We start from the raw sequence: 23,538 nt of genomic DNA, 5'->3' as shown, positions 1-23,538 counted from the left end.
GCGCGCATAATTTGTTCCAAAAACATGCTTGCAATCCAAAACACTCGTATATCAAAGCGAATTTCCCCATAAGAAATAATGGAAACTCCACAACCCCAAAACATTAATACAAAATACTGTATGTACTCGTATTGCAAGACCTTGCTTGTTTAGAACAGTCACTACACTCCTACGGCATCAGAGAGAGAGAGAGAGAGAGAGAGAACCATCGGCTCAGTTGTGATGTGTGTATACTGTATGTACTTGTATTGCAAGACCTTGCTTGTATATCAAGTTAAAATTTAATAAAATGTTTTGCTTGTCTTGCAAAACATTTGCATACCAAGTTACTTGCAATCCAAGGTTTTACTGTATTTGTGTTTGACATTTATTGACTGATTTTTTTTGTTAGTTTTTTTGCATGTAATTGATTGAGTTTGACTTGTCTTGAATCTATAGGTATTATGGCAATCCTGTTTTCAGGCATTGTGATGTCTCACTACACACATCATAACCTCTCCCCAGTTACGCAGATCCTAATGCAACAAACATTGAGGACTGTTGCTTTTATGTGTGGTATGTATTTGAAAATATCTTTATTAAGATCCGCAAAAGTTTGAATTTTGTGAGATGCATTTTAAAGCTTTAAAAATAAAAAAAAAATGTACAAAAAATGCTGTAGAGTGCTAAAATGAGATAAGATGGATCCCAAAACCATTTTGGTAGTCATGCACCCAGTAGAAGAACATTAATGTGAGGGAAACATCTTGTATAGGGCATAAGAATAGTCTTACTGGGTCAGATCAATGGACCATCTAGCCAAGTATCCCATCTTCGTGGAGGCCAATCTAAGTCACAAGTACATGGCAAAAACTCCAAAATTATCAGCATTCTATGCTACCGTCCCATGTTTGTCTCAACAGCAGACTTTGAACTTTTCCTCCAGGAACTTGTCCAAACCTTTTTTTTTTAAACCAGCTACATTAACCGCTCTTACCATATCCTCTGGCAATGCGTTCCAGAGCTTAACTATTTTCTGAGTGAAAAAATATTTCCTCCGTTTGGTTTTAAAAATATTACTCTGTAACTTTGAGTGTCCCCCTAATCTTTGTAAATCTTGATGCAGTAAAAAATTGAACCACTTGTACCTGTTCTACACTGCTCGGGATTTTGTAAACTCCAATCATGTCTCCCCTCAGCCGTCTCTTTTCCAAGCTGAAGAGCCCTTTCGTATTTTCTCATATGAGAGGAGTTCCATCCCCTTTATCATCTTGGTCACTCTTCTTTGAATCTTTCCTGGTGCCGCTATATCTGTTTTGAGATAAGGAGACCAGAACTGAACGCACATGTTCTAATTGACCTCGGGAATTTATTTTAAAAAGGAAATCATTCACAACAAATGTAGCAAATCCATTTATGGGCATGTTCATTAGTAATCTCTGAAATATACAGGAAGGGTTGGAATTATTTATTTCAAATTTGGGGACGATAGGATGTGGAAAATGGAATTTTACAGGTTACTCTTCTAGGGTTCCTTTTACAAAACCATGGTAAATGCGCTGAAACCTATAGTAGGTGTCACTGTCTAAAAGTGACTTTCCTCCTCTTCCCTTCTCCCCTCTCCACCACCAACTGTAAGAGCAGAAGTTGAATTCCTGAATCATATCTGAATTTCCTACATGTCCTGCAATAGCACCAAACCATTTGGCTGTATTTCAGCTGAATTATACTATCTGCCATTGGAACAGCAATTATTATAGGATTCAAATGTTTTACATTTCTCAGCATATGGTACAAGGACAACAAAAGAGAGGCCATTTATTATATTGTTTGGTTTCTTTATCTCCACAGAGACCTGTGTGTTTGCTTTTCTTGGCCTATCGATTTTCAGCTTCCCTCACAAATTTGAGATTTCTTTCGTCATCTGGTGCATTGTGAGTATTTTCTTAACTATTTAAAGCATTCTTTTATTTCTGATTACAATATTCCCTTTTGTTTCACTAAACTGAGTTTGGTATGACTTTTTTTTTTTTACTAGTTTTGATAAATTATCATGACTTAGGGCTCCTTTTACAAAGGTGCGTTTAGGGCCTTAACGCGCGGAGTAGCGTGCGCTAAATTGCCACGTGCACTAGCCGCTACCACCTCCTTTTAAGCAGGTGTTCATTTTTTGGCTAGCGTGCGCTAAAAACGCTAGCGCACCCTAGTAAAAGGAGCCCTTAATCAGTGAAACAAAACAGCAAGCTACACCAATAAATTTGATGTCCCGACTTCATATAGGACATTCTCTAAGAATGTTATATCTTTTCACCTCCAGTGACTAAAACTGTGATTCTCCACTCCTGGTAAGACTGAATGTTACCCTTGTTAGGCAGCTGATCTGAAACCACCAGGTCAGCTCTTGGTAATTTCACTAAGATGATATCTTGGGGTTTCCCCCCCATTGAGAGTGGAATTTTGGAAGTTGAGAAAGATTTGAATAAGTATATGAAAACGGTAAATGATTGGATGGATGATCATGGGTTGCAGCTGAATGTTGGGAAATCAGAAGTAATGATAGTGAGTGAGGTTAATGTGGAGGAACTTCCAACTTAAATCCAGGTTCAAGGAATGAATTTGCAGGTTAGAAGGGAGATGGCGATCTTAGGTGTCTGTTTAGACTTTACTCTCTCAATGGGAAGACAGGTCCTCAGGGTTGTCCAGAGTGGATATTCACAGCTGCGGAGACTTCACAGCTTCTTCCATACGATTTTCGCTCGGTGGCACAGGCATTGATTTTGACGTCTAGATTACTGTAATATGCTTTACTTGGAGCTAACTAAGATTAAATGTAAGGCATTGCAGCAACTGATGAATTCAATTGTGAGGCAGATCTTGGGAATCTCACGTAGAGAGCATATGACCCTTGTGCTGAAACAGCTGCACTGGCTTCCAGTGGCACAAAGGGTTTGTTATAGAATGTTATCAGTAATACAGTATCCTCAACCCTTTAGGATCCAGACTGGGAGCATCAAGCTGCAGCTGTGAGGACTGATGCTCTCAGCATGGTAAAATAACCCCAGCCATTTTATTGCCGTTTTAAGCCCATAATGCATCTGGTGTGCATGTGTTGCATCTCATTACTGCGACTTAAACATCACTGCAGTAGAGAAAGCAAGCTGCATTAGAGCCCTTTATGTCATATTAAGAGGCAAATAATTTGACTTAAGGCCCTAAGACGGCTTGCTAACTCCCCACTCCCTTCCCTAGTTCATCATCGGGAATCCTGGTTTATATTAGCAATTGTCATTCACATCACACCTGATGTACCTTGAAAGCACGGTGTTGCGTTCCTCCCTATGGTAGATTTGGTTTTCTTTCCACTCTCCTTTCTCATGCCACCAAAGTAAATTGATCTCACCAAATAAAGCAGTGTGTACATTTTGAAGTTGAAAGACATCTTCCAGAACAAAAGGCAAATGTGGTAAGTGGAAAAATGGTTGGATCATGGACTGCCCGGCTATACAAAAATACAGTGGGAAAGACAGGAGGTTATCATTTGAAGGGATTCTTTACAGAGAAACATAAATTTGAGCTTATCTTTGTTGATACTGTTCTTTCAGTGTATGTTAAAAGGGAGTTTCTTAAACCAGTAGTAGGTATAGCTTTATGGTAAAATGGATTTCATGTACCAGTTATTCACAGGCAGATCGTATCTGTGGTTTAATTGCCACTAAGGTCCAGATTCACTAAAAGTAGCGATTCAATCGCTGTTGGCCAATTACTGGCCAATTTTGAAACAGCGATAGAATAAAATCATTTGCATGCAAACTCCCCAACTCAATCGCTCAGTGAGCAATTTGAGTCAGGGCAGCCCTTACAGCAATGACAGGAGAAGCAGCTTCCAGTCACTGCTGTCAACGGCTCTTTTTCTTTTTTTTTAATGGGCCAGATATTTTGCATGGCCACTTATTTAAAAAAAAAAAAAAAAAAGCCCCTTCCCTAACAAATGCACCCCCAAACCCCCCGAAGAAAAATGCAGGAGGGATGTCCACTTCCTCCTGCCATGGCCTGACTTCCCCACCAAACCCCCCAAAAAAACGGCAAGAGGGATGCCGACTCCCTCCTGCCAGCAAATACCTCCCCCCTCTGAAAAAAAACCCGGCAGGAGGGATGCCCACTCCCTCCTGCCACTGACCCTGGACCCCAGCTTCCCTCTCCCTTCCCTGTAACTCAAAACGTTGGGAGCAGGAGGGATGCTCAGTCCCTCCTGCTCTGTAGGGCTCCTCCGTGCGAATGCGAGCGTTAGGCCCCACCCCAGTGCATCATGTGATACATGGGGTGGGGCCTAAGACCCTGATTGGCTCAAGCGCCTCAGGCCCCTCCCACAGGGGAGGAGCCTGAGGTATCTGAGCCCTTGCATGGGTTTTTTTTTAACTAATTTGCATGGGAGGATCGGATCGGAGCAGTGAATGATCAGGACAGAAGTTAGTGAATTGGATCAGAGGGAAATCAGGTCGTAAACCAATCGGTTTGCTTAGTGAATCTAGCCCTAAGTGCTGTAGGACTTCTTTTTCTAAGTTCAACAAACTTGATTGCTTTCTAAGTTCAACATAAAACCAACTATCAACAAAAAGAAACATGGCAGACATATGAGATAAGAAAATAAATGAGTGCAAAATCCCTTGAGGACATAATAGAAGTGGTTACAGGAGACCACATTTCCAGAAATCTTGCTGTCAGAGTTCGATTTCATGGATGGGAAATGAGTATTATGAAGCTGTAATGTCACCATTCATCATCCTCTTTCAAATTGAATGACTGTGAAGAACTGCTGGTCAGTAGTACTCTTTTTTTTTTTTTTTTAATCTTCAGAGCAGAACAAACTTCCTACCCATACTTTTGATGTACTGTATGCTATAAAAGCCTCCTTTTCAGAGAAAGAACTTTGCTTCCATACCTTTCGTTATTCCATTCTGATTGCCACCAGGGGGCCAATTACTATCTCGTAGGGGATGTGCATTTGTTAGGGAGCATTCAGTTCATTAACATGCCTTAAAATTTTTAATGTTTGCGTTGATTTAATACCCACTAACCAACAAATTAGTGCACAGTAAGTAAATTAGTATATTCTGAAATAGCACGTGCAGAAAAATTATTATTAAAATGAATGTGAAAATGAACCTATTAGTTTTGTTTTGCCTGCACACGTCCTTAAAATACAGTGCAAGAGGTTTTCCTGGGGTACACTGGGAAACTCAACTGAAGCGAGCTCATTTCACTAAGACCACCAAAGCCTTTTATATAGAGGGGTTTTGGATTGCAGCCAGCCTTTTCTGGATTTAAAATGATAACCAAGAGTTAGCAAGCTGAGTTAGTCATGATACATAGCCATTAACTGTCCCTACGGAAATAGAGAGCTTGCTTTGAATGTCTCCCATCTCTTCTAATGGTTCGTAGAGTTCTTGATACACATCTCTGTTTAGGCTTCGATTTTGGCTTTAGAGTTAGCTTTATATAGTCATGTTTGGTTTATTTATGAATCTGAAATTTGAGGAAGAGTTCTTCTATTCCAGGTTAAGTGCAGATAAAGGGGTTTGGATAGATGGGAGCTGATTTTATAGCAGAATAATATTAACAAGGGATCAGCTTGGCTTCTATTTGATATGCAGGTCTCCCCCGGATTCTATATATGGTACCTACATTTGGGTACGCTCATTTAGCAAGCAGCTAACCATCAATAGTTGGATGCTAATGTTAATTTGCATCTGGCTGCGCATTATTCTGTAACACTGGGCACCTAAATCCCGTAGCGTGCAACCCAAAAGGGGACGCATGGGCGGGTCGGGAGTATTCCAAAAAGTTGTGCACAGCGTTATAGAATAAAGGTCAGCACACCCAACTTGGGGGCCAGGATTTACACCGGGTTTCAGCAAGCATAAATCTGGTGCCCAGAGAATTGGCTTAAGCCCTATTCTATTTATGAGTGCCATTTGTAGAATTCCCGCATATACAGTATGGACCAAATTCTATAAACGGCGTCCCGATTGTAGGTAGTGGTAGGTGTCCTACCGATGTCTAAATAGCCAATTAGGAAGGATGTTTTCTAAAAAAAATAAACAAACCTGAAGTAGGCTGCCTACACTGTAGGTGTCTTGTCGCAGGTGCAGAGAGGCGCTTAGGGAAGCTTAAGCTCACCCAAAGCTTGGCCTGGTTTTGCCTAGATGTGGCCTTAGAAGAGCTTAAGTGGCCCTAGGCATTTCCCTAGGCCTGCAATAGGCACCTGAAATGTAGGTCATTAAAATGCTGGCCTACATTTCAAATAGATGCGGCTACTGAACTGATCGCGGCAAGGAAATCTCCCTGCCGTGATCAACTGAGCAGCTGCAGCAGGGAGCAAGTTGGCCAGCAGGAAGGATGTCCACTCCCTCCCGCCACCACCCTCGAAACCACCCCCCCCCATACTGTCCGTGGCAGGAGGGATGCCCAATCCCGCCTGCCACAAACTCCGAAACAATCCCTGGCAGGCAATATCCCCTGGCCAGATCCCTAAGGCCACGCCCATTGGAGTGACTTTAGGTATCTGGCCAATCGGAGTCTTAGGCCAGATGCAGAATGCGCTGGGAAGGAGGTCTAAGACTCCGGTTGGCTCTGGCGCCTAAGGCCCCTCCTCTTCCCTGTTTTGTCAGCTCGCAACCAAAGGGTCATCTTTGACTCCTCTTTCTCCTTCTCCTCTCAGATCCACCAATCCACTAAAGCCTCTCACTTCTTCCTCTATAATATTACCAAAATTTGACCTTGTCTTTCTGAACACACTACAAAAGCCCTTACCACACTACCAAAACCCTTATCCACACTCTCATCACCTCTCACTTAGATTACTGCAACTTGCTTCTCTCAGGACTTCCACTCAACCATCTCTCTCCCCTTCAATCCGTTCAAAATTCTATTGCATGACTTAGATTCCGTCAGAGCCACCATGTCCCTGCATCGCTCAGTGGCGCGACCCCACCTTAAGCACTGTGCTCAGCCCTGGCCTCTCGATCCCAAAAAAGACACAGTGGCACCAGAAAAGGCCCAAAGAAGAATATAACTTTGAATTTTATTTTCTTAATCTATGTCTATTGAACCACAGGGATGGAAATTGTGGAATATGAGCACTGTACTATATTTTGTGATACAGCATCTTGTGGGACCCTTCGTAATCTGCCCCATGTTGGTTGCAGAGGCATAGCTATGGGCAGGCCTTGCCCGCCTAATTTTGGCTCTGGTCCGCCCTGTCTCTCTCATGGCGTGAACATGCATGGCAACAGGGGCAGTCTGCTGTGCTGGTCCCGCTCATAGCGGCACTGCACGTACAGCCCAGTGCACCGCCTCCAAGGAAGAATGAGTCTCCGCCTCCTGCAACCCCAGCTCCAGAGGTGGTGGTCAGGTAGGACTGGATGGCATGTTTGTGCAGTTGCAGTCTTCCAGGGCGGGCCCGCCCTGCCCCTTTAGGCTGAGATCTGATCAAAATTGGTTGTCTAGCTATGCTACTGGTTTGTTGACTGGCTGTATTGACTTTTTATTTCACATCATTTAACATCTCTTCATTGGCTGCCATGCTCAGAAAGTTGACACATTGATTTTCAAGATTTGTGTCCTGTTATTACATTGTATGTTTATTTAGTAGACCAATTGGGTTTTAGGCAGGATATAAGTCCGTAAAATAAATAGATCACAGTAGAATTAGAAAAAGAAAAACATGATGGCAGATAAAGACCCAATGGCCCATCCAGTTTATCTAGCCACACTAGCCACTAAGCAGAAATAGGGTGAAGTACAGTAAAATAAGCATTGATTAAACTCCTCATTTTGCTAATTTAGCGAACTTGTTTCCATTCACAGGTGCTTGTTCTGTTGGGCCGAGCGGTGAATATTTTTCCACTTTCCTTCCTCCTGAATTTCTTTCGGGATCATAAGATCACTCCTAAAATGATGTTCATCATGTGGTTCAGTGGTAAATATAATAGAAATATAGCGGACTATAATTTAAATGTAATATCACAATATGTTGGTCAGGTCTCTTTTTTTGTAGAATCTTTGGTGCGGGGAGGGGGGAAATATGTGAGGTCCTGTTTTGGGGGGATCTTTGCTGAATCTGCTACCCCAGCTGTTTTGTTAAAACAGATGAATCATTTACAAAAAGCAGAGCTACGGGGTGTGTGTGTGTGTGTGTGGGGGGGGGGGGGGGTTGGTTTAGCGCATATTGGCCATTTTTATCCTGTTCAATTGTATTACTTTTTTTTTATCTTACAGATACTTTTAAGTTTCGTGTGCGACATCTAAGTTGCATTTTGGCAGAGGAAGGTTAAGTGGCTTCTATAGGGACTGGCAGGGAGTCGGGGACAGAAGAATAAAATCATGCAGTGGCGTCGTAAGGGGGTGGGACAAGGGGGGCAGTCCACCCCGGGTGCCATGTTAGTGGGGGCACTGGCACCCCTCCTCCTCTCTATCCCCCTCCCCGCCTCTTCCCATTCCTCCCCTACACAAGCACGCCCCCCCTTCCTTTCCCCCATAACTCTAGTTGAAGTTGTTGCTCGCGGCGGTCAACATGCTCTTCACGACCCTGTCGGTGCTCCCGCTGACGTCACTTCTGGGCACCGTGCATAGGAAGTGACTTCAGAGGGAGAGTCGATTGGATTGCGAGGAGCATGTTGACCACCGCGAGCAACAACTTCAACCAGAGGTAAGGGGAAAGGAAGGGGGGTGGCGTGCGGGGCAGTCGGGGGAGGAGCATAGGGGTGGGCAGAGATGAGGGCGGTGGAGGGATGCCACTACCCCGGGTGCCTCTCATCTTCGCTACGCCACTGAAATCCTCATCTCTTTTTGGCGGGGAGCAGAAGGGGAGAGCACCACCTTGTTTGGGCTTCTTTTTAACTGTTTGTGAGAGAGGATTGTAGCAGAACCACAGAAAGGCAGTACAGAGCTCCCCCCGAGATTCGCGGGGGTTCCGTTCTAGGAACCCCCGCAAATCTCGAAAAACCGCGAATATGGTTTTTCATGGGGGAGCCTTAAGAGGGCAGCAGGAGAGCAGCTGAAGCGCTGCGAGTGCAGGAAATCACTCGCAGTTCTCTCCGACCACCTCTACCTGCACGAAGTCGGGCATTATCCAATCAGGAGCTGCGTGTCAAAGCAGCTCCTGATTGGATAAGGCCCAACTTCGTGCAGGAAGAGGCGGTTGGAACGAACCGTGAGTGATTTCCTGCACTCGCAGCGCTCCGGCTGCTCTCTCCTGCCTCTCCCGCTGCCCTCTTCTTGTCGGCGGTTCGCAGTCCGAAAATACCGCGAATGACCGGGACCGCAAACCGCCGACCGCGAACAACCAGGGGAACACTGTATAGCAAACGCATGACCCAAGAACACAAATAGGCGCAAGGTGGATTGGATAGTGGAACCACAACTTTGCTAGAAACCAATTTGCAGTTTGCTTTTGGCTAGGAGAAAGGGGGCTCCTAAAGCAGCCAGCAGCATCCTATGAAGGCTTTGGGCCTCTCAGCCTGACTAGCTTCAGAGAAAGGGAAATGGGACTTGGTCAGCCAAGTTGGATGGCTAGCACCTGCCCAACCCTCTCTCGCCAGCTCTCTTAGAAATTTGACTGGCTAGTTATAGGTACCTGGTGAAATTTAGTGTCCTGAAATTAGCCACTCCGGTGCATTTGACCTGGACAGCTGAAGTTAGCCACTTGGTGCATTTGACCTGGACAGCTGAAGTTAGCCACTTGGTGCATTTGACCTGGACAGCTGAAGTTAGCCACTCGATGCATTTGACCTGGACAACTGAAGTTAGCCACTTGGTGCATTTGAGCTGGACAGCTGAAGTTAGCCACTCGGTGCATTTGACCTGGACAGCTGAAATCAGCCAGTCGGTGCATTTGATCTGGACAGCTGAAGTTAACCAGTCGGTGCATTTGACTTGGACAGCTGAAGCCTCACTTTCAGATACTGACCTCATTGCCTCTGGAGAGAGCTCTGTTTCTCATGTCTCTTTTTTCCTGAAAATCCTCTCTAATAAAACCCTAAGCACGCATGCGCACTTAGGGTTTTGTGATCCATGACAGCGTGCTGTGTCCTTCCATGACCGTATTCTATTTATGGCGCATGACAGCTTGAGGCGTGTGCGGTGGCTTGCGACGGCTGTTGGCACTGCAGGCATTTGAGTGGCGGTGGCGGTTTCACTGCTGATAGTTGATGCCTAGAGGATTGGCTGGAGGGTGTCGTGAGATGTCCCATGCTGGTAAACATTCTCAAATGCTCAGGGAAGTGGAGGGGGAGCAGGGAAGAGATGCTGCTGGACAGGTGTGGAGGGGGGTAAAAGGAAGGGAGAAAGCCTACTGCTGGACAAGGGGGAGCAGGGAAGGGGTGCTGCTGGACACGGGGAAGGTAAAAGAAAGGGAGAAAGGCTACTGCTGGACAGGGGGAGCAGGCAAGGGGGGGTGGACAGCTGAGGAAAGAGAGAGACAGAAAGAAAGAAAGGAAGAGAAAGACAGACAGACAGAAAGCAGCCAATGAGAGAGAGAGAAAGAAAGACATACACACATCTATTCTAGCACCTGATAATGTAACGGGCTTAAAGACTAGTTTATTATATTTTCACAGATGTACAATTTCATATCTTGCTATGAGCATCTGTAATTTTTGGCAAAAACTTTTATAGTGACATTTGGATGGCAGGAATGATGGAGTAAGTTGAGCAGAATCTGACTGAAACTGACATGTTGGGTTAAGAAAAAATAAGCAATTTGAAATGAATAATGAATGTGTTGACTATTTATTTGGATTTGCTAACCACCTTTATGAAGAGAGAAAGTTGTGAAGAGTATTTAATTGTATTCTTCATTTGCCTCTTTGGATAGGTTTACGAGGGGCCATTCCATATGCTCTCAGTCTTCATTTGGGTTTGGAGCCAATAGAAAAACGGCAGCTTATCGGGACGACAACTATAATTATTGTTTTGTTCACAATTTTGCTGTTGGGAGGAGGGACAATGCCACTCATTAGACTGATCGACATCGAAGATTCAAAAGCGCGAAGGAGAAACAAGAAAGATGTTAATTTGAGCAAAACAGAAAAAATGGTTTGTTTCATTTTGTTTTATGGTTTATTAAACTTGCCATACCACACTTCTGTCGAACAATAACAGAACGGTTTACATAACACACAAAACAATATTTAAAAATGAAGAAAGCAATGCCAAATTCTTAAGCAGGATAGAAAATACAAAAAAAAATGATTGTAGAACAAGATAATCTGTCCTTTGCTTTCTAGTTAGCTGTCCAAGTACCATAGACTTTCTCAGAAAAAGGAGTCTTGAGGGCCAAACAAAATTTCATAAAAGATTGCTCTGTATGCAAAGCCGGAGAAAGAAAATTCCAGGGAAAGGGAGCGGTTGATTCCAAATAGGCCTGGCATGAAGAAGGTATATGCCTGAATATGAATTTAGACTAAGAAATATTCCAAACTGATATCTATGGAATACAGGAATAAGAACATAAGCAATGCCTCTGCTGGGTCAGACCAGAGGTCCATCGTGCCCAGCAGTCCGCTCACGCGGCGGCCCATCATGTCCAGGATCTGTATAGTATTTCTCTATCTATACCCTTCAATCACCTTTTCCTTCAGAAAATCTCTAATCCCTTCTTGAAACCCAATAGCGTACTCTGTTCTATCACTCCCTCTGGAAGTGTATTCCAGGTGTCCACCACCCTTTGGGTGAAGAAGAACTTCCTAGCATTGGTTCTGAATCTGTCCCCTCTCAATTTTTCTGAATGTCCTCTTGTTCTTGAAGTTTTTGAAAGTTTGAAGAATCTGTCCCTCTCCACTTTCTCTATGCCCTTCATGATCTTGTAAGTCTCTATCATATCCCCTCTAAGTCTCCGCTTTTTTAGGGAAAAGAGCCCCAGTTTCTCTAATCTTTCAGCATATGAAAGGTTTTCCATACCCTTTATCAGTCATGTCGCTCTTTTCTGAACCCTCTCGAGTATCACCATATCCTTCTTGAGGTACGGCGACCAGTATTGGATGCAGTACTCCAGATGCGGGCGCACCATCGCCTGATATAACGGCAGGATAACATCCTTCGTTCTGGTTGTAATACCTTTCTTGATAATACCTAGCATTCTGTTCGCCTTCTTTGAGGCCACTGTGCACTGTGCCAACGGCTTCATCGTTTTATCAACCAGTACCCCTAAGTCCTTCTCTAGGCTACTTTCACCCATTACCAGCCCTCCCATCGTATAGCTGTACATCGAGTTTCTGTTTCCTACATGCAAGACTTTAACATTTCTCTACATTAAAGTTCATCTGCCATTTATTCGCCCATTCTCCCAGTTTGTTCAGGTCCCTTTGTAAATCTTCACAGTCGTCTTTAGTCCTAACCCCACTAAAAAGTTTTGTGTCATCTGCAAATTTTATAACCTTGCACTTTGTCCCTGTTTCTAGGTCATTGATAAATACATTGAACAACAGTGGTCCGAGTACTGAAATAGGCCGCTGTCGGAACCTACACTGAGATAGAGACCTCACACTCTAAATACTGGTATCAATCAATAAGGATATTTATTAGCAAATCAGTAACAGTTTACAAGAATAAATCATTCAGCATATAGAGTAACAGAATGTGATCTTCAGGCCTGAGGATCCTCTGATGTCTGTTCTGTTTACTTCCTCTTAAATGCCTGTTTTTATACATTTCTAAGTGGTCAGCACCACGTTGGTCTAAATCACATGATACATCTTTATTGGTTATTTTCTTGCATGTCATTACATCTGTAAATTCATTTATTGGTTTATACATTTGTGTCACGCTATACGTATGTCCAGTTTACTGTAAGGCCTAACCTTTTCCCGCAAGTGTCCCTTTAATCTACCATATCAGCAACTTCCGAGCCTCATCCCTCCGCCCTTTTATCACAAGACACGTCTTACTAAATGTAATTCTCGAGAATTCTATTCTTGATCATGAGATTTGTTCATCATAACAGGTGTGAGGCCCTGCTGCCATGCAAAAGAGTTAAGCATTGCTTGTTTGTTCCTCTTCATAAGTTTCGCTTAGCTCAGTAGGTTATTCCCCAACCAGTATGTGACATCTGGCAAATGTAGTCAGAAATGTCTTTTATTTTCTTAATATATTGAATTGCTAGAGCAGAAGGAGAGAAAGGGGATTTTTCTCATTTTGATGTCTGGTTTCTTCACCTTTAGTATTCTCCAAAGGACTTACTGTGCTTCACCTGTATCATACAAGGACTTAATGAGTGTATTTTTCCTTCATACCAGAGTTCACCGTATTTTCTCTCTTCCTCTCAGTACCGACCCCTGCAGAACACCACTCGTGACCCATCTCCAGTCTGAGTAGTGTCCCTTCACTCCTACCCTTTGCTTCCTATCTGCCAATCAATTTTTGATCCATCTGTGTACATCTCCTTCCACCCCATGGTTCTTCAGTTTCCATAGTAGGTGTTCATGGGATACCTTATCAAAGGCTTTTTGGAAATCCAAGTATACAATGTCTATGGGGGCCCCTTCATCCATTTGTTAATTCCTTCGAAGAAGTGCAGAATACCAGGGATGTGTGCCCGAATTGAGTGCTGGGAATTATACCTGGTTTCAACAGGCATATGTCCTGGTGCCCAAAAGTGAATGCCGAAATTGGCTCCTCTTTGATTGCCCGTTATACAGTAGAATAGCACTTAGCACTGAATCTAGCCCAAAGAGGGTCATTTTATTATATGGTGTCTAGTGTAATAGGGCAAGGAGACACCCACTTAAGGACTATTTTATAAAGACACTTAGGCAACTATGTATCCTTCTAGATTACCAGCGGAAGTGGAAGAAGTTGCAGCTACCTTTTTTAACAGATGTTAAATGTCTGTGCCTACATTATTGCCATATTTTATAACTTAACAATCATACTTGCAAACTCCACCTATGCTCTGCCTACTAGCGAAGTATGTATCATCATGTCATATATGGAGCCTGCTTTTGTACCAGTTGATAACAGATAAAGACCAGTCTGATCCGTCTAGTAGTCTGTCCAGTAATGTGTCTGGAATTATATACTTCATCTGGGCAGGTTACCCCTATCTGTGCCTTTTTTTGAATTATGGAAGACACATTTATGTTTTGCTTTGATTCCATCCTGCTATATATGGATCCTCTGTGTTTGTCATGTTACATGCACATGAAAATGATTTTATAAATTACCCTTAAACCGGTGGTTTCCAACCTTTTTCATGTAAAGAGCCACAGTGTGAATACGAGAAAGCTCCGAGGGCATCCAAAAGTTTTCAAGCTTACACATACGTACTAATTTTTTAAACTGCCTTAACCTGTTCAGACTGGGTCTTAAACATAAATTAATATTAATATTGATTCTATAGCACTTTGTATTCACATATAAACATCAACATACATGCCTCTCTCTGTTATTTTTAGGGTAATACTATTGAATCAGAGCACTTGTCCGAACTCACCGAGGAAGAGTATGAAGCCCATTACATTAAGTGGCAGGATCTCAAAGGCTTTTTGTGGTTCGATGCCAAGTATTTGAACCCTTTTTTCACTCGAAGACTAACTCAAGAGGTACTATATGTTTCTATAAGTCTTTATTTTCAGCAACAAGGGGAAAAATAGAACCAAAAAGAATGAACTTGCTAATTCACAGTTGTATGTTTGTATCATCATTTTGTTGGGCAATATGTGATTTGGAATGGAACAAAAATAAAATCAGGCCATCCTAAGAACAGGGTGCAAGGGAACTGAGGATGCAAAAATTGCTTTCCTTCCATTGTGTCCCCTGCAATGGCCGTGCAAAGTAGGTGGGCTGGGGGCTCTAGGAGGTATGTCGCACAGTACACGAATCTGGCTCAGAACACTCCTGGATACAATTATGTTGAAGTTGAAAGGATTAAAAGTGGCTTGGTAGCAGGATGGTGATGTGGGAGTCCTTAGGAAATCGGTATCTTTGAGGTTTGGATGGGGGAAGACTATTTTCTTCACATACAATGGGAAGAATTAACACAAATGAGCCATCTTATTCTGGGCTAAGAATTAAATCTAAGAGCTGGTCTGACTTTATTCAAGTCGTTTGAAGAGATGAGCAACCTGTGGCAAGGAAGAATAACCTAAAAATGGAGAGAACACAATTTTATTTCTATCCTTTATGGAGCTAGTAGATCTGGGATCATTCTAACAGGAAATAACTCTTTTTCCATAACAGGTGTGTTGTTACAGTAAACTGGACATGTTCACACTGTTTGAAAATCACTGATGCTTCTGGGAATAAGGAAATATATGCTTTCCAATTGGCATAAATAAAAGAGAGAGTTCTTTACACTCATCTACTTAAATATTCTTTGATATTTACTAATTTTTAGCGCTCTTCTTTTCCTTTCCAGATGCAGAAGAAATGTCCTTGTAAGAGTAGACTTGGATGCTTTTAGTAGAATCCACCATCTTTATTTTTTCTTCGACTTAACAGTGCAAGCAAAAACCATTCTTTCAAGCTGTTGTAATTAATCGATTGATGTGTTGCACAGCTGATGAGATCACAAAGTAGTTTTGGAAGTTAGTTTTCTTACAATAAAGAGAATGCATTTTTTTATGTGTTAGGCCCAATATTCGAAGAGGTTTAACTGTGCATGAGAAGCTCCTACCCAGTTAAACTCCACTGAGTGACCCGGCATGCAATATTCATTGGCACTTAACCAATGAACATCTCCGTCAACCAGCCATTCCCTAACTGGTTAGGTTAGGGGCAGAGTTTGGGTGGAGCCACAATTTAGCCAACTGACAGTAATACTCTGTTCAATAATTGGCTAAATAAGCATATAAAGTTAGGACAGGAAAAAGTGGGTCCTAACTTTGAGCCAAGTTAGTCAGGCACAAGTCTGAATATGGGCCAGTGCCCAGGGAATTTCTGGCTCAGTGCACATACATGAATATTCAGTATCAGGAGCCGGTTCAGGGTTAGTTCAGTCCACGGCTGTGAGCGGCTACTGCCACAGATTCGATATCTGCTCCTTTATTGCCTTTGTCAGAATGTAATGTTATGATGATTCCTATTTGAAATATGATTTTTTTTTCTACAACAATTGTGAGGAAAGAGGATAAACTGAGAATAAAGATTTACCCAAATATCTTCCTTGTTTCACTATTTCATACATTCCAGTCCATAAATGATCCCTGGCAGATTTTATCCTTACCTGATATGCTCATCTGGAATCCACACGACGCAGTGCTTTGTTTTTCACAACTCCAGCATTATGGAACTCATAACCTTTACAAAAATAAATAAATCCAAGTTGAATATCCAAAAATCACATAACCACACAAAATATATTCAGAAAAACCCACTGTGCCAGAGGTTATCAAGACAATTTCTTACCATTAACGGAGAAATGACCTCAATTCTTTCCAGGGATAGTTGTCACCTGGAAAAACTCTGTTAGCTGTTCAGCTACATAGGAAAAAACATCCTTGGTCTACAAAAGCTTTGTTTAGTATTTAATTGTTCATAACTTTTATCCGTGCTTTATATAACAGATTTCTTTAGCAAATGATAAGAAACAAACACTTATCTTTACATGTGTTCTATCCTCTGGACGAAGAATTCTGGAAAAAGGATCATTGAAGCGGTAGCTCATTTTTTTTCAATAATTTCCCCTGATGCAGCAGTAAACGCGAAACAGGGCCTGTCGGGAATTCTATAGGTGCGATATTGTTACAGCAACACCGGGAGAAGAAAATTGTGAACTGCTAAGATTTGTACCACGTCCAGAGGATAGAATACATTTAAAGATAAGTGTTTGTTTCTTATCATTTGCTAAAGAAATCTGTTATATAAAGCACAGATAAAAGTTATGAACAATTAAATGCTATACGGATCTTTTGTAGACCAAGGATGCTTTTTCCTATGTAGCTGTATAGCTAACATAGAGTTTTTCCAGGTGACAACTATCCCTGGAAAGAACTGAGGTCATTTCTCCGTTAATTTTAAGAAATTGTCTTGATAACCTCTGGCACAGTGGGATTTTCTGAATATATTTTGATTCTTTACCTTTAGCCATTCGTAGTGAGTCTTCCCTGAAGAATTCCAGAATTGCAGTGAACACACTAATGAGATGGAAACTGACGGCTGTGATTTCAGGAATCCTTGTTTCAGTTCCCCTTTCCTCCTTTTGTCTGTTTATGTTGTTGGTATGTGTGTGTGCTTAGTACGGCTGGTTCTATTCTATCACCATTTATAGTTCCTGTCTAGTATTTAAGTTGTAGATTGCGTATTGCCTTGCTCTACTATCACAATTAAAGGCAGGATAGTAAATTTTAAATTTTAAAAAAACAAATTATTGGTTCTCTAATATGACGTAGAAAAGATATGTCTTTGTGCCGATTTGATGTCTTGTTTCTGACCTTTTTATGGGTTTGAGATATATTGTAGAGAATGACACGGTGACAAAATTCATCACCGTTCCCGTCCCCGCGGATAACCATGGGAAATAATCCCATGTCATTTTCTAGTGTCTATTTCAACCTCAGTCCTTCTACACCAGCATTCTTCAAAGCAAAGCTTGTGGGTCAGTGGTTGTGGCCATTCATACTCTGATTCTTATGGGAGCCAAGTATAGGATAATGAAGCGATTGTGACATCACTGATGAGGTTGGCTCTTAGGCACTGGTGGAATGAGGCATTATGACATCACAATATCTGCTCTGGATACCAGAGACTGTCATTCTGTAGTGTCTATTTCAACCTCAGTCCTTCTACACCAGCATTCTTCAAAGCAAAGCTTGTGGGTCAGTGGTTGTGGCCATTCATACTCTGATTCTTCCCTCTCTCCTTAAAGAATGACATGAAGATGGTTTCCCGCAGTTATCCGTGGGGACGGGAACGGTGATGAATTTTGTCACCATGTCATTCTCTAATATGTTGGCTATTTATATGGGTCTGGGTGTGTTGAGACAGACAGCCTGGAAACTCAAACAAAACAATGTGTTCTGAAGCTTTTGTGTCTAAATAAATGAAAGTGCTACAACAGTAACACTGTTCTCATTCCCAGCAGGAAGAGCTGTGGTTTAAAGTTTTGTTTCCCTAAACGTTACGTAGTGGAGACTTTTCTCAGGTTTCATTCTGGTTTACGTTGATGGGCAGCATGATAAGAGCAGATGATCACATATCTGGCCCAAGCCAGCCAGATGGATGTCTTTTTCTGCATTATGTGCAGCAGTCTTATTTGTGGTAAATAAAGGAATGCAGCATGCGCTAAATTATTATCGCCCAATGATTTTCTTTATAGAGCTACTGCCCTGTTCAGTAGAAAGCACTAGAAAAATGCTGACAGACGGACGCCAAAAAAAGAACTAGACAGACACTAGAAGATTGCCACCGTTTCCTGTCGAACTAGACGCATCTTAGCCCAGAGGTTGTGGTAAGAGCAGATAGCGTAGCTGGTTTGAAGAAAGATTTGGTCAAGTTCCTTGAGGGAAAGTCCATAGTCTGTTATTGAGAGAGACATGGGAGAAGCCACTGCTTGCCCTGGATCAATGGCATGGAATATTGCTACTCCTTGGGTTTTGTCCAAATACTAGTGACTTGGATTGGCCACTGTGGGAACGGGCTACCAGGCTTGATGGGACCATTGGTCTGACCCAGTATGGCTATTCTTATGTTCTTACGTGAACCAAGTATAGGACAATTAAGCCATTGTTACATCACTGATGAGGTTGGCGCTGAAGCGCTGTGGAATGTGACATTATGACATCACAATCTTAGCTTGGAAATGTTGCTCTCATTGGGGTTCCGGAATCTTGCTATTCTTTGAGATGCTGGAATGTTGCTACTCTTTGGGTGTTGGCCAGGCACTAGTGACCTGGATTGGCCATCATGGGAACGGGCTACTGGGCTTGACGGACCATTGGTCTGACCCAGTAAGGCTATTCTTATGTTCTTATGATTGAGCTATGCAACAGTAGACAGCATTTTGAGATAAGTGCTACATCAATGATTTACAGATGGTTTATGATGTCCCCAAGGTTCTAAAGAACTGACTGTGTGCATTTATTTTTAGCCACTTTTATGTTTGTTCTGTGCATTATGTATATTCAGAAAAATGTTTTTGTGTTGAATATTAAATAGCTACTCTTTCATTAGGGTTTTGCTAGATAGTAGTTTGGACTGATTTTAAATTGTTTTAATTGCTTTTTGCTTAACATTTGAGCTAAGAAATTCAGAACATGGGGGGGAGATAAGGAGTAGCAAAGGAAGGAGACCTCGGGAATGCACCTCTACCCTTCTTTTAAAAGGGAGATGGGCGCAGTGGTTAAAGCTATGCCTCAGCACCCTGGGGTTGTGAGTTCAAACCCACGCTGCTCCTTGTGACCTTGGGCAAGTCACTTAATCTCCCCCCCCCATTGCCCCAGGTACATTAAATGGATTTTGAGCCCACCGGGACAGACAGGGAAAAATACTTGAGTACCTGAATAATCTCATGTAAACTGTTCTGAGCTCTCCTGGGAGAACGGTATAGAAAATTGAATTAATAAATAAACCTTATCCCTGAAGGAGAGGGCCAGGAATATTAAGTGTGTGTATATGGGATCCTATATCGGTGTGTATTTGCATTTCTGCTGTCTTGTTTATAAGATTGGTGTACAGAACATGTGGATGATCAAAATGTGAATGCTATACAAATTGTCTTGTATGTGAACTCTTAACAGGTATGTTGCATATATGTGCCTGCAGTGGTTGTGTGTGCAGAGGACAGCAATCAACCTTGAAATGTCATTGTTTCTTTTTTCCCTTTGCTTCAGGACCTTCACCATGGTCGAATTCAGATGAAAAGCCTCACAAACAAGTGGTACGAAGAGGTGCGGCAGGGACCGTCTGGATCTGAAGACGACGAGCAGGAGCTGCTCTAATGGGACAAAGCAATTCTGACATTCTTACAAAGCACTTTTGGGGAATCTGAAGAGGACTGAACCCTTTACAGGACCGAAGCACATAGGTTGTGCTAGCTTCCAGCTTTGGGCTAGCTTGTGTGGTGTGGTTAGTTGGCTGCATTCTGTAAAGAAATGACCACGATTTGCACTATTTTTAGAAAGAGCTGCTCTTTGAATTTCAAGCAGATTACCTCCTGGCTCTTGCAGTCTTTATGATTCCAAAATAACTGGAAGCTGTTATCAGAAGATAATGGTGGTAAAATTCTCTTTGTTTTAGCAAGTTAGTAAGTGAAGATCAGCTCTTGGGACCGCAAATTAATTATATCAGTAAGTGAAATGGAAACCCAGTCGGCCTGATAAATTGTAGTGGTATCTCTCTGTTTCACCTCTGACTGTGCTAGAAATAGACGCCAGATTCAGAATACTGTAGAGCAGTTTAGGTGTAGTTTTTCAAAGCTTTGATTTTGGTAGTGAACATCAGAAATTGTCCTTATTAACAGAAGCGTTTCAGATCACTAGGAATCGCTCATCCATTTCTTGTGGCGTTGAAGGAAATGGGATGACCATTTTTTGTTTATTGATTATGCTTTTCTGCAACTCCTTCCCCTCACACACGCTTTACAGAAAAAAAGAGCATAAGGGATGAAGACTCTTTGGCCCTCTCGATCTGCCCAAGTGTCCAAACTTATACTGCTCTAACTGTGGCATCATCTTTTCTTGCCCTGTCACTGCTCCATGTGCCAAAGAAAGACCTCTCTGCTGTCAGATGTAGAGGCATGTCTGTCTGCAGAAGACTGAATTTTTTTAACATCTTTTTATGGCTGTTTCTGAGGAGTTATGCCACACCATCCTCCTGACCCCTGTTGTACCTGAGAGAATCAAACTCGTGCGAATACAGTCAGTAATAATGTTAGTATGTTCACACTACAAATGTTTTAATAGGTGAAATGGTTTAAAATTTATACACTTTTAATAGGTGGTGTTTGAGTATGACACAGAAATTTAGGTGTTTTGAAATAAGTGAGCGGTTTCTTCTAGGATCAATGATTGAAATCTGGAACTGATAAGTTTCAGACTAAGTTTACCTTTGTGTCAGTTTCTGAGGCAGGTTTCTGAGATCCTTTTTCCTCCCATGTATACTTGACCCTGATTTGGTTTTGATCTGTTGCTTATTAGGGGGCTCTGTTCCCATCTCTTTATTTTTGTGGTGTAATAGAACATCAAAGCCCCCTTCTGCTCTTCCATGACAGCCTTAGTTTTCATGGGGAGCACAACTCGGCCAACCCTGGCAACATCCAAATCAGCTTTTCGGGGGGGATAGGCATCTGTTTCCAGAGCTGAACTAAAAACCAGGCTGCCTCATTTACCTATTCTCTCCTTTAACCCTGCTTGTTGGAACTACATCATCTCGGTGCACTAGATGGACACCTGGACAGGTGAGATTACCATTCCTTTCCCAGCTTGATAATCTAGTGCTCCAGACAGTTTTATCTCTCTTAAATAAATTAAGCAAAACCAAAGAAGGAAAACTATCAGTTCCCCAATAACAAATGTAATACAAAAAAGGGGGGGATACATTGAAGATAGCGGAATAATACATATAATCTGTCTCTAAAATACATTTATTTATTTTATTTTGTTTGAGGGCGAGGGGACCATTTGCTGGAAGCCTAGGTCTGATAATGAAATGATGAAGTCTGCTGGGGATCCAGTCTTTTTTGGGTAGTTTGCAAAGTGTAAAATCTCCAAGTATGACCTGGTTGTATGTGAAGACCAGCTTGCTAAGGACGGATAGCGGGTCATCTAAGATGGACATTGGAGATTGCGGTGCTCTGTATATCAAAGCGAAGGTGAGGTCTCTGTTGTGACCCACTGAGAGGATAAGGCACTCTAGTTCATCTAGTGTGATGGTGTCGATCAGTCTTGGATTGAGGCTGGATTTAAAGATGGCGGCTACACCTCCATCTCTAGTGTTAGTTCGTGAGCAAGCTATTGCTTGGTACCCTGGTGGGCAAAGCATACCCAAGGTAGTTTCGTCATTATCTTTAAGCCAGGTTTCGGTAATTAGGAAGGATGTCCCAGTTATTGTCTGCAAGGAGATCATTTAAAATAATGTCTTTGTTGTTTACGGACCTTGCATTTGCTATTGCAATTTTGAAGTTATTGGATGGGGTGGAGGGAGGGTGCATTTTCAGCTTGGGGAAAAGACAAAAGTCACACGGAGCCATGTCAGGAGAGTAGGGAGCCTGAGGAATCACAGGTGTGTTGTGTTTGGCCAGGAAACTCCGTATCAAATGTGAAGAATGGCCAGGTGCTTTATTGTGATGGAGCTGCCAATTGCCCGCTGCCCACAGGTCCGATCATTTGCGTCTCACAGTATTACAAAGGCGACGCAGAACCTCTTGGTAGTACCCTTTGGTGATGGTTGTGCCATGTGGTGCTTACTCGTGATGAACCACGCCATTGGAGCAAAAGAAGACAGTCAGCAAAGAAGATGGTCAGCATGACTTTGGCATTGCTGCAGACCTGCCTTTTTTTGGCCTCGTGGATATTGAATGCTTCCATTGTGATGACATCAACATGGTTTCTGGGTCGTACCCGCTGTGCTGAGGAAGTTGGGATCACTGTTCACAGTCTCCAGCATGTCCTGTGCGATCTCCAAACGGAGTTGCTTTTGCTCGATTGTTAGCAGCTTTGGCACAAACATTGCTGAAATTCTCCTGAAGCCCAAAGCCTCAGTCAAAATGTAATGAACGGATCCAAAGCTGACGCTTGCCTCGTCTGCAAGTTCTCTGATCATGATTCGACAATCCTGCATCACCAGGGTCCTCACTTGGTCATTTCTGGATGTTGAGGGCCTAAAAGAATGTGCTTCACTCTCCACTGATGTGTGGCCATCTCTGAAGTGATTGTACCACTCCTTTATCTGTGTGGTGCCCATTGTTTTGTCCCCGAAGGCCTGTTGAATCTTGCAGATTGTTTCCACTTGGGAATTGCCAAACTTTACACAAAATTTAATGCATTACCATTGTTCAACTTTTTCTGTCATTTTGTCAATCTGACGGCGCTCACTTACACTTCCTCACTCATTGGCGGTCTGCCAACGACTGACAACTTCTGTAGGCGGGAAAAAATTCAAGCATGCACATTAGGGTCACCTACATACGTGCACCAAACCACACCTCCCTAGCTTTATTTGTTTATGCAAGAAAAATTAAGGTCTGATACTTTTTGAATGGCCTCATGTGTGTGTTTACAAACACTGGAATCCCACCTCTTGCCTCTATCTCTTGCTTCACGGCTTTGTAAAATTTAGCAGCTTGAATTGCCAGAAAGTATTCACGTTGCCAGTTTTCAATGACCCTTTTTTCATAGGTGCAAAGGTTTAGGTCCTTGGGCTGTGGATTTACATATTTGACAGCTTGTAAGAAGCTGTCTTAATGTCTACTATTTTTATCAGTACTCTGTATCATTTTGTCCATTAGATGCTATTGTAATATTTCAAGTAATACTTAATTGTATTTGGTAAACGAGTGTTGAGCTTTTGTGAAATAGTGAACACACTAATACAGAATACTATCATTAGTTATGTAGGGGAGGTTGGTTC

At 42.4% G+C, this 23,538-nt stretch overlaps 1 protein-coding gene across 3 annotated transcripts in view; it reads left to right on the top strand.

Annotated features, from left to right (window-relative positions):
* The window catches only part of SLC9A8 (solute carrier family 9 member A8), a 113,293-nt gene extending 90,460 nt beyond the window's left edge, over nt 1-22,833 (top strand). For all 3 annotated transcript variants that reach the window (XM_033963310.1, XM_033963311.1, XM_033963312.1), the window contains 6 exons: nt 439-555; nt 1,831-1,913; nt 7,846-7,957; nt 10,853-11,073; nt 14,430-14,576; nt 19,803-22,833. In XM_033963310.1, the coding sequence (XP_033819201.1) occupies nt 439-555; nt 1,831-1,913; nt 7,846-7,957; nt 10,853-11,073; nt 14,430-14,576; nt 19,803-19,910 (788 nt within the window). In that variant the 3' untranslated portion in view covers nt 19,911-22,833. The remainder of the gene's footprint in view (nt 1-438; nt 556-1,830; nt 1,914-7,845; nt 7,958-10,852; nt 11,074-14,429; nt 14,577-19,802) is intronic.
* Nucleotides 22,834-23,538: the final 705 nt, after the last annotated feature.

The sequence above is a fragment of the Geotrypetes seraphini genome, chromosome 11 (assembly GCF_902459505.1).
Source record: "Geotrypetes seraphini chromosome 11, aGeoSer1.1, whole genome shotgun sequence".
Taxonomy (NCBI): domain Eukaryota; kingdom Metazoa; phylum Chordata; class Amphibia; order Gymnophiona; family Dermophiidae; genus Geotrypetes; species Geotrypetes seraphini.
This window is presented reverse-complemented; position numbering and strand designations above follow the sequence as displayed.